This window comes from Gadus morhua, chromosome 3 (assembly GCF_902167405.1).
Source record: "Gadus morhua chromosome 3, gadMor3.0, whole genome shotgun sequence".
In the NCBI taxonomy this organism is placed as follows: domain Eukaryota; kingdom Metazoa; phylum Chordata; class Actinopteri; order Gadiformes; family Gadidae; genus Gadus; species Gadus morhua.
Window position 1 is genome coordinate 20604836 of NC_044050.1, and position 10000 is coordinate 20614835.

General features: G+C 50.5%; 2 protein-coding genes across 3 annotated transcripts in view; one reads left to right on the plus strand and one right to left on the minus strand.

Annotated features, from left to right (window-relative positions):
- LOC115540786 (voltage-dependent T-type calcium channel subunit alpha-1G-like) overlaps window positions 1-4795 on the plus strand; it is a 30870-nt gene extending 26075 nt beyond the window's left edge. Inside the window, 3 exon segments of the mRNA XM_030352362.1 lie at window positions 23-173; window positions 1597-2177; window positions 3088-4795. Of these exon segments, the coding sequence (XP_030208222.1) occupies window positions 23-173; window positions 1597-2177; window positions 3088-3450 (1095 nt within the window). The 3' untranslated portion in view covers window positions 3451-4795.
- A 2084-nt stretch (window positions 4796-6879) lies between these two features.
- LOC115539972 (synaptogyrin-3) overlaps window positions 6880-10000 on the minus strand; it is a 5511-nt gene continuing 2390 nt past the window's right edge. The window contains exons 3-4 of one of the 2 annotated variants that reach the window (XM_030350900.1): window positions 9484-9629; window positions 6880-7194 (exon numbers count right to left, since the gene is read on the minus strand). In XM_030350900.1, the coding sequence (XP_030206760.1) occupies window positions 6964-7194; window positions 9484-9629 (377 nt within the window). In that variant the 3' untranslated portion in view covers window positions 6880-6963. Of the gene's footprint in view, window positions 7195-8245; window positions 9270-9483; window positions 9630-10000 lie in introns of those variants that run through there. The other variant, XM_030350901.1, reaches the window with a different exon arrangement.

The window sequence follows — 10000 nt, forward strand, 5'->3', positions numbered from 1 at the left end:
TGTCCGTGTTCGTCGGTGGCAGGTGGAGGTTGAGGAGGATGAGTGTTCCCATGGCAACCTGATGAGCATGGGACGCATGCTCTCTCTCCCTAGCGACAGCTGCATCCAGCCATTCAGATGCTCCCCCTACCCTCCCGTTGGGTATGACATCTACGCTGGCTACAGCTTCTCAGGTAACCATAGCGATCCAGAGTGGAGGGGCCTGATTAGTTAAGTCCTGATTTGCTGGGATGTATGTGATGAACCCGTATCAGCTCGTCCGTTTGATGTCTCCTTTCAAGTGGCCGAGATGTGCCTCCGATACCTGCTGCCGTTAGGTATGGGAAATAGGACCGCATGGTCGGCCCAGTTCCATGTCATCCCGTATTATGGACCTATACAATGTTGTCCTGTAGTATTATTCTGTAGTACTATTCTGTAGTATCATCCTGTAGCATTGTTCTGTACAACTATCATGTTGTATTATTCTGTAGTATTATCCTGGAGTATTAACCTGTAGTTTTGTCTTGTAGGATTATCCTGTAGCATTAACATGTAGTATTGTCCCGTGGTATTAACATGTAGTATAACCTATAGTATTGTCCTGTAGTCTGATACATTAGTATTGTCCTATAGTATTATCCTTTAGTATGATCCATTAGTATGATCCATTAGTATGATCCATTAGTATGATCCATTAGTATGATCCATCAGTATGATCCATTAGTATGATCCATCATTCCTGTAGTATGATCCATTAGTATGATCCATTAGTATGATCCATCAGTATGATCCATCAGTATGATCCATTAGTATGATCCATTAGTATGATCCAGTAGTATGATCCATTAGTATGATCCATTAGTATGATCCATCAGTATGATCCATCAGTATGATCCATCAGTATGATCCATTAGTATGATCCATTAGTATGATCCATTAGTATGATCCATTAGTATGATCCATTGGTATGATCCATTGGTATGATCCATTAGTATGATCCATTAGTATGATCCATTAGTATGATCCATCAGTATGATCCATTAGTATGATCCATTAGTATGATCCATTAGTATGATCCATTGGTATGATCCATCAGTATGATCCATTAGTATGATCCATCAGTATGATCCATCAGTATGATCCATTAGTATGATCCATCAGTATGATCCATTAGTATGATCCATTAGTATGATCCATCAGTATGATCCATTAGTATGATCCATTAGTATGATCCATTAGTATGATCCATTAGTATGATCCATTGGTATGATCCATCAGTATGATCCATTAGTATGATCCATCAGTATGATCCATCAGTATGATCCATTAGTATGATCCATCAGTATGATCCATCAGTATGATCCATTAGTATGATCCATCAGTATGATCCATCAGTATGATCCATTAGTATGATCCATTAGTATGATCCATTAGTATGATCCATTAGTATGATCCATCAGTATGATCCATTAGTATGATCCATTAGTATGATCCATTAGTATGATCCATTAGTATGATCCATTAGTATGATCCATTAGTATGATCCATTAGTATGATCCATCAGTATGATCCATCAGTCCTGTCGTATGGTTCTAACCCGGCCGTCCTCCCCAGGCTCGGCGTCCTCCCTGGCCTCCAGCGGGGCGGGCTCCCAGCTCCAGGTGCCCTGGGCCCTGCCCTCCATCAGCCACGCCTCGCTGGGCACCGACCGCAGCTGCCGGCCGGTCATCCGCCTCAGCCCCACGCAGAGCAGCGACACGCCCTTCCTGAGCGGCGGCGGCGGCCTCACGCTGGGCCGCGCCGGCCCCGCCCTCAGCATGGACGGCTACCGCCGCAGCTCGGCCGCCGGCCTGCGGCGGCAGCGCCTCAACTCCGCCCACAGCGTGGACGCCTACCGGCCCAACGCGGCGGGCGGCGGCGGCGGCGGCGGCGGCTCGGACCGGCCCAAGCTCACCTCCGCCCACAGCATCGACGGCTACAGACTGAGCCCGTGTGGCTCCGCCCACGGGATCAACCGGCCGGCCACGCCCTCCTCCTCTAGCCCCGCCCACGACGCCAGCAGGCGCTCCTCCTCCCGCTGGCTGAGCCCCGAGGACAGTCTGGACCGGACCCGGCTAAGCCCCTCCTACGTCCCCGAAGGCTCCGCCCCTCAGAGGCCCTCGCCGTTCCGCGCTGCAGGCAGACTGCGGAGACAGGTGGGCCGCGGGGGGGTCTGTTGTGGTCATCACCTTTGATTCCATCGTGTCGTATTCTTTCATATTGGGTTCTATCGTATTGTAGTCCATCGTATTATATTATTTAGCATTCAGCTATACCATATTCTTTTCCCATCATTTTCTATACTATCACATTCTATAATTTTTTATTCCATCATATTCAATTCCATCATATTCTATTCTACCATATTCTATTTTATCATATCATATTATATTTTATCATATTCTATTCTATCATGTTCCATTCCCTCAAATTCTATTCATTCATGTTCTATTCTATCATATTCTATTGTGTTCGATTTGATACTATCATATTCGATTCTATGAGATTCTATTTTTTTTCTATTCTTTCCGGGCTCAACAATTTAAGTTGTATACTTATTCCAATCCTTGCCTTACATTGCAAATTATTAAAAATGTTAATTGTATTTAGCCAGCAACCTCATTAAAATTAATTTTGTATTGCAGTGATATCTAAATGCGTGAAATGTGAAATATTAAACTACTTTCCACAGTAATTTGCAGAATTCAGGTCAATGCCGCACTCAATTTGGCAACCCTGTGTGTGTGTCTGTGTGTGTGTGTGTGTGTGTGGGTATGTGTGTGTGTGTTCTTGTTAGGAGGTGGGCAATCACAATTCTAAATAATCATTTAACTGCCTATTGCTGGTCCATGGACCGTAGCAGGAATTGTTGAAATGTAAAACAAGTAATGCTTGTCTGTGTGTGTGTGTGTGTGTGTGTGTGTGTGTGTGTGTGTGTGTGTGTGTGTGTGTGTGTGTGTGTGTGTGTGTGTGTGTGTGTGTGTGTGTGTGTGTGTGTGCGTGCCCCCACTGTGTGCGTGCGTGCGTGTGTGCGCGTGCCTGCTGACACTTTGTGTGTGTGTGTAGGAGGCCATTCGCTGTGACTCCCTGGACCAGGGCGGGGGTCTGGCCGACGAGGACCTCCAGCGCTCCCAGCCGGCCGCGGCCCCCCCCGCCTCCCGACCCGGACCCGGACCCCGGCAGCAGCCCGTCCCGCCGCCGCTGCTCCAGCGTGCACACGCTGAAGCACGCCGCGCCCCAGAGGGTGATCGCCAGCCGGGGGTACAGCCGGCGCCACAGCGCGGCCTCCCCGGAGCCAGGCTGCCCCCACTCAGAGAGCGACCCCCAGACCCCCCGCAGCGGCTGCAGCCTCCAGGTCCCCGTCCCGGAGTCGGCCCCCAGGCCCGGACCCCCGGAGCCCAGCGGGGGGGCCCAGCCCGACGCCGCTGACGAGGAGGTGAACCGCATCAACAGCTCGGTCGGCGGCGCCCACGCACACACACACGGCCACGCCCATGCGCACGCACACTCGCACACGCACACACAGCTGTCCCCCGGCCCCTCGCACCAAAGCAGACGTCTCTCGCCCGGCCCCCCCGGGGGGGAGCACAGGGGGGGTCATCTCGGCCAATCAGTGTCTCCGGTTTCAGGGCGGAACATAAAGCAGAGAATGAGCCCGCCCCCGGGGGAGGAGCCCGTCTCCGGGACGACGCAGCTGATGGACAGCAGCGTCGAGCTGCGGCGGAGGACCCTCTCGTTTGACTCCACCTGCCTCACGCCCCACCTGCAAGAGGGCGGGTCGGTAGAGGACTGAGGGACGAGGAGGGGAACGTTGGGCGAACGGGAAGGAGGATGGCTGAGTGCTCACGGACACGGGGACGAGAGACACATGCTCGCGTCTCGAGGAAGGACCTTTGTGTGACGCCGAGCCCGTAGCAAATCATCACCCACATCGAATTACAGGGTCACTATCTGTGCTAACAGATACAGAGCTCATGTGAGTGTGTGTGGGCGAGAGTGTGTGTGAGTGACTGTGTGTGTGTGTGTGTGTGTGTGTGTGCGTGTGTGCGTGTGTGTGTGTGTGTGTGTGTGTGTGTGTGTGTGTGTGTGTGTGTGTGTGTGTGTGTGTGTGTGTGTGTGTGTGTGTGTGGCGGTATATAGGAGTGTGGAGTATTCCCCCTTGGTACTGATTTTGCACACTGAATCCACGTTGGAAAAAAACATTCCCTTTTCCTCTCTCTCGATCCCGCCTTTAGCTCTGTTGTAGTTCCCGCCCGCCTACACTATATTTAATCAAGCACTGTTCCCTCGCTTGCTATTATCTCCTGTACCCCCCCTCCCTCCACCACCTCCACCAAACCCACCCTAATGCACTTCTAATGTGACCATCTAACCTTGGACCTCTCTACCTCTCTCCACTTCTTTCCTCCTTAATATTCTTTTTATGTTTGATCAAATATCATTTTTCTAAGACCATCCTCAGCCCTCTATTTACAGTGAACCCTCACTCCCTCCATCTCCTCATCCTTAGTATTCTCAGGGTAGTGCTAGTTCAGATAGAGGCGGTTGTTTGCATGTGAAGTCTGTGGCCTTTAGGCGGCCCACGGAGGGAACGGACGCCCCCCTGGTTTCTGGAGTAGCTGAGAGACACGAAGACGGCGGGGTGGGGTCTGTTTCCCTGGAGGATGTTCGACGATGATGAGGAATGTAGGCCTAGGGACTAAGCTCAAGAGAGAGAGAGAGAGAGAGAGAGAGAGAGAGAGAGAGAGAGAGAGAGAGAGAGAGAGAGAGAGAGAGAGAGAGAGAGAGAGAGAGAGAGAGAGAGGGAGAGAGAGAGAGAGAGAGAGAGAGAGAGAGAGAGGGAGAGAGAGAGAGAGAGAGGAGAGAGAGAGACAGACGGGTGTTTCGAAAGGGCTTTTTTTCAGGTGCATATTACAAGCTTGTATACACTTTCGGAAAAAGAAGGTAGAAAGAGGAAGAAAAACGAAAAAAATGGCGAAGAATATATTTTATTACTCCAGCATCTGTGACTAAAACAACTGCAATGGTGGGATTTGTCGTTTTTGGGGATTTTGTTTCTGAATGAGGGTTTGTGTAGATGAGAGGCGCATGGCGGTGAACGATGAAGAGTGCCGGACAAGGAGGATGACTGTTAGGCCTGGTGATGATGATGATGATGATGATGATGACGATTACTCCGAGACACCATTTTGATGAGGATGAGTGTGATTGACTTGAGGGCGGGAAGCAGTATATGATGTAAGTGAACCTGTAGCGGTGTGATTGGACTGTGCTGGAATAAAATCTCTTCCTGCCTGACTCTTATACTAGACTTTGTCCTGTTTCTTTCACCATGACTCAGCCAAGGTCTCCTTATTCAAAATATGTGGTTTGCTGTTTTATAAAAAATCGGTTTCCTTGCTACCTGAGCAAGACATAATTGTAGCTTGTTCTGCATGAAAACCCATTTAATTATTTACTGATTCAAAAGATTAGACCATAATTGATAAATGAATTAAAGTCTTTCAGACCGTTATCGCGGCTTTGCAAACAATGATAAGTAGGCCGAGTTATATTCAATCCCTTCTCATTACGTTTTGATATTTCATAAAGATTGCAACATAGTGCCGGATATAACTCTCAAAAACCATTATTTATGACACATTTGAGAAACCCAGTTTGACAAATTAAAAAATGTCTCCCCGTGTGCAGAAAGCCAAACCCAGCTCAGTTTGTTGTGAACGTGTTTTATTTTCATATTTTATTATTCCACTTCAGCATATCACAATAAAATATTTAATCACATGAATATTTCACATTGAAACACTACAGCATTCAGAATGCATTAAGCTGGTCTCCTTTTCATTTCCCTTGCCAGGAAAATGCTCCTACAGTCTATGAGCTCCGGCCACCGCCGCCTCACTCTATGCAGCTATTGGCCAGGCCACCTGTCTGTCTTTGTTGGGAAACAATGAGAGCCACAGATGCCACAGATCCCACTGGGTTGGCCACATGACTAATATTAAATAGAAGCAGATGATGTTAAGAGCACCGGGACACTTCCACAGCCCACGTCAGACCCTTTAAGTGGCCTCTCAAGAGGCCTCAGGCCCCTTTGTAAGGCAGCGGGATGCTCATAATGGGTCAATATTTATGTTAATCTGCACCTCACCAAATTAACATGCTGTATAGGTTGGGTGTTGATGGATGTGCGTCGTTGTAGAGGTGTTTGTGTGTGTGTGTGTGTGTGTGTGTGTGTGAGCAGGTGGTTAGGATGTGTCCGTGCAAAGTGCCTGCACCACTTGTGCAGGTAGGTGTGTGATGGTATGTTGTTGTGTGAACGTGTGTGTGTTTGTGTGTGTGTGTGTGTGAACATGTGTTTGCAATTGAGTGTCCGTGCGCATGTGTGAGAAGACAGAAGACAGTGCTGTGAAACAGAGGGTAACAGTAGCTCTATACGTAGCACACGGGACCAGCGGTTGCCATGGTAAAAACTGACATAACGTTATCCGCCGCCCCGATACTGCCCGGTGCCAGGCGGGGGGACGTGACCGGTGACAGGACAGGCGTGGCTGTTGTCACATGCAGTCCGTGATGGTGCGACCTCACGCCTCCCCTGTTCGGCCTCCCCCTCTCGACTTCTCACCTTCCCCGTCTCTCGTTCTCTCCTACTCTCTCTCTGTCCACCCTACTCTCTCTCTCTCTCTCTCCTCCTCTCTGTCTATCCTCTCTCTCTCCCACTCTCTCTCCTCCACTCTCTTTCCTACTCTCTGTCTCCTCCACTCTCTCCCCTACACTCTCTCTCTCTCTCTCTCTCTCTCTCTCTCTCTCTCTCTCTCTCTCTCTCTCTCTCTCCCTCCCTCTCTCTCTCTCCCTCTCTCTCTCTCCCTCTCTCTCTCTCTCCCTCTCTCTCTCTCTCTCTCCCTCTCTCTCTACCCCCACCCCCCCCCATCTTCAGTGTCTCTAGAAGGCGGGGGTCATCCGTCTTGGCTGCTGGGTGAGTTTCTGAGGGTCCAGAGTCTCGGTGAAGGGCGGGGCCTGGTAAGGGTTGGTGGTCACTATGGTGGCGCCGTTGGCGATGGGGTAAGGCGTGGCCCGGGCGCTTCCGTGGGCGTGGTCCATGTGTTGCCACGTGAACAATGTCATGTTGGCGCCGGAGAGATAGCGGCGTAGCGCACTCAGTGTCAGCACAGCCTGTTAGTAACACACGCGCACACATACACACACACACACACCACACACATACACATACGCAGGAACACACAGGGACATACACATAGGCAGACATACACATTCAAACAAAAAAAATACACACACACACACACACACAGAAACACGAATGTACACACAAACACACATTATTTTACGCCAACACACACACACATAGAAAACACACAAACATTATAGGAAGAGCCTGTAACCAATACATTAGCATGCTTCAGCTGAACATAATTAACACAAAAGCCAAGCCTCCTTCACATCAGGTTATTCTGAAACACTCTGCTGAAGAGGAAGCAGAATGAAGAGCGATGAGATGAGATGAGAAACAAACAACCCACCCGACCCACCACCGGACCAATCCAGAACCACCACCGGACCCAATCCAGCCCCACCAACGGACCCAATCCAGCCCCACCACCGGACCCAATCCAGAACCACCACCAAACCCACCACTAGACCCACCACCAGACCCACCACTAGAACCACCACTAGAACCACCACTAGACCCACCACCAGACACAACCACTAGAACCACCACTAGACCCACCACTAGACCCACCGCCAGAACCACCACCAGACCCACCACCGGACCCAACACTAGACCCACTGACCCACCACCAGACCCACCACCAGACCCACCACTAGAACCACCACCAGACCCACCACTAGAACCACCACCAGAACCACCACTAGACCCACCACTGGACCTACCACCGGACCCACCACCAGACCTACCACCGGACCCACCACCAGACCCACCACCAGACCCACCACCAGACCCACCACTAGAACCACCACCAGAGCCACCACTAGAACCACCACTAGAACCACCACTAGACCCACCACTAGACCCACCACCAGAACCACCACTAGAACCACCACTAGAACCACCACTAGACCCACCACTAGACCCACCACCAGAACCACCACTAGAGCCACCACTAGACCCACCACCAGACCCACCACCAGACCCACCACCAGACCCACCACTAGACCCACCACCAGACCCACCACCAGACCCACCACTAGACCCACCACCAGACCCACCACTAGACCCACCACCAGACCCACCACCAGACCCACCACCAGACGGCACACCAGCGGTTGCCAGCGGCGATCTGAACTGCTCCACTAACCGGGTAAGCTCTGGGGGCTGGGAACGTACGAGTGTCAGCGTGTGACCTCCAGTAAATGCCAGCAGCCCTGGGCGCTCTGCTGCCCTGACCGATAGCAGCGGCGAGCGGACGGATGGGAAGAAAGTTCCCCCCAGACTCTTCGGCCACCTAGGCTACGGTTTGACATCCCTGCAACCTCTGAAGAAGGTTTGCTGGTTCCCGAATAGGTTTCTGCTATTTGTAATAGGACTACTACGTGGGAGGTCTGATCGCGGCTGTTAAAGGCGCTGAAAGCGATATTTATTAATTAAAGTGTTAATTATCTCTTTATTCCGACAGCCATCACTGACACAAAGTGTTGAGTCACTAACATGGGTCTCCCAGTCTCTCTGGTATCTAAGCTCCAATCAGGAGAGAGAACCCCACAAAAGGGGCGGGCCTCTCTGCGTGTTCTCGGGCAGCCGGCAGGATTACAGTGCCGACTGACAACGGAGGAACGTCCCCGAAGATACCGACTCCAGCGCTGCCGGGAACGGCTTATACAACAGAACGCTGAGCAGGAAAAAAAAAATGACTGAAGAAAAGAAAGAAGAAAATCTGGCAGGGAGAGAGAGACGGGAGGCGTGCAAGACCCGCGTTTCTGCTGACGTGGAGGGCAGGAAGGGGGAGTGCGAACTACAAAAGAACCGAAAGTTAGCCGAAACGACGGCATCGCTTACAGCGCATTTAAGTGCTAAGTCGTAATAAAAATAAAAACCAAAACCAAAACCGATTACGACTCAGGCAAGGCAGCGGGAATGGGGGACGGGTTGGAGGAACACAAGGTTAGACCAGCATTATTGAGGTGGGAGGGCTCTTAGGCAGGAGCCGGTGTTTTTCCTCCATGATGACAATGTCCTTAACCCTGCTTAATGTCAGCAGGCACTGGTAGCCCTAGGACCCCCCCCCCCACACACACACACACACACACACACACACACGCACAAACACACACACACACACACATATACACACGCACACACACACACACCTCGGTAAGACGTGGAGATGGAGACAGGGTATGTTATGGAAAGATTAAAATGTATAAACGCACATGGTGACACAAACGTGGAGAGTGGAGCCGGACCGGACGGCGCTATATACTGACCCAGGTCAGGATCGAGAAGAAGCAGAAGGCGATGGTTGCCCTGGCAGCGTCGGAGCCCTGGGCCAATGGCAGCTCTTCTGGAGTTGTGGCCTGCCACTGATTGGCCAGAAAGCAGAAGCCAACAAACCAAAGAAAGCTGGCCAGACCTGAAAGCAGGATACATGAAGCCCATACACACACATTGGTTTTGTGCGTAGGTAGAAGTAACAAAGTAGAAAGTATGATGATTGATTGATTGATTGATTGATTGATTGAAGCTTTATTATCGGACTCAGGTCCATAAAATACACTCATAGGACAGGACAAGCACAATACAACAGAAAAAAAATAGATCATTGAACATATATAAGATTTAGCCAGTGCATCCTCAGCCTGGAGGCATAGCGGGAACAGCTCACAGTGGGACTTGATAGTGCCACAATGATAACATTTCCAGATTCTTTCAGACGTAGCATAAATTGAAACATTGGGTTTCTGAAAAGTGCTTCAAACGTTCTTGCTCCTGCAGTGACAAACA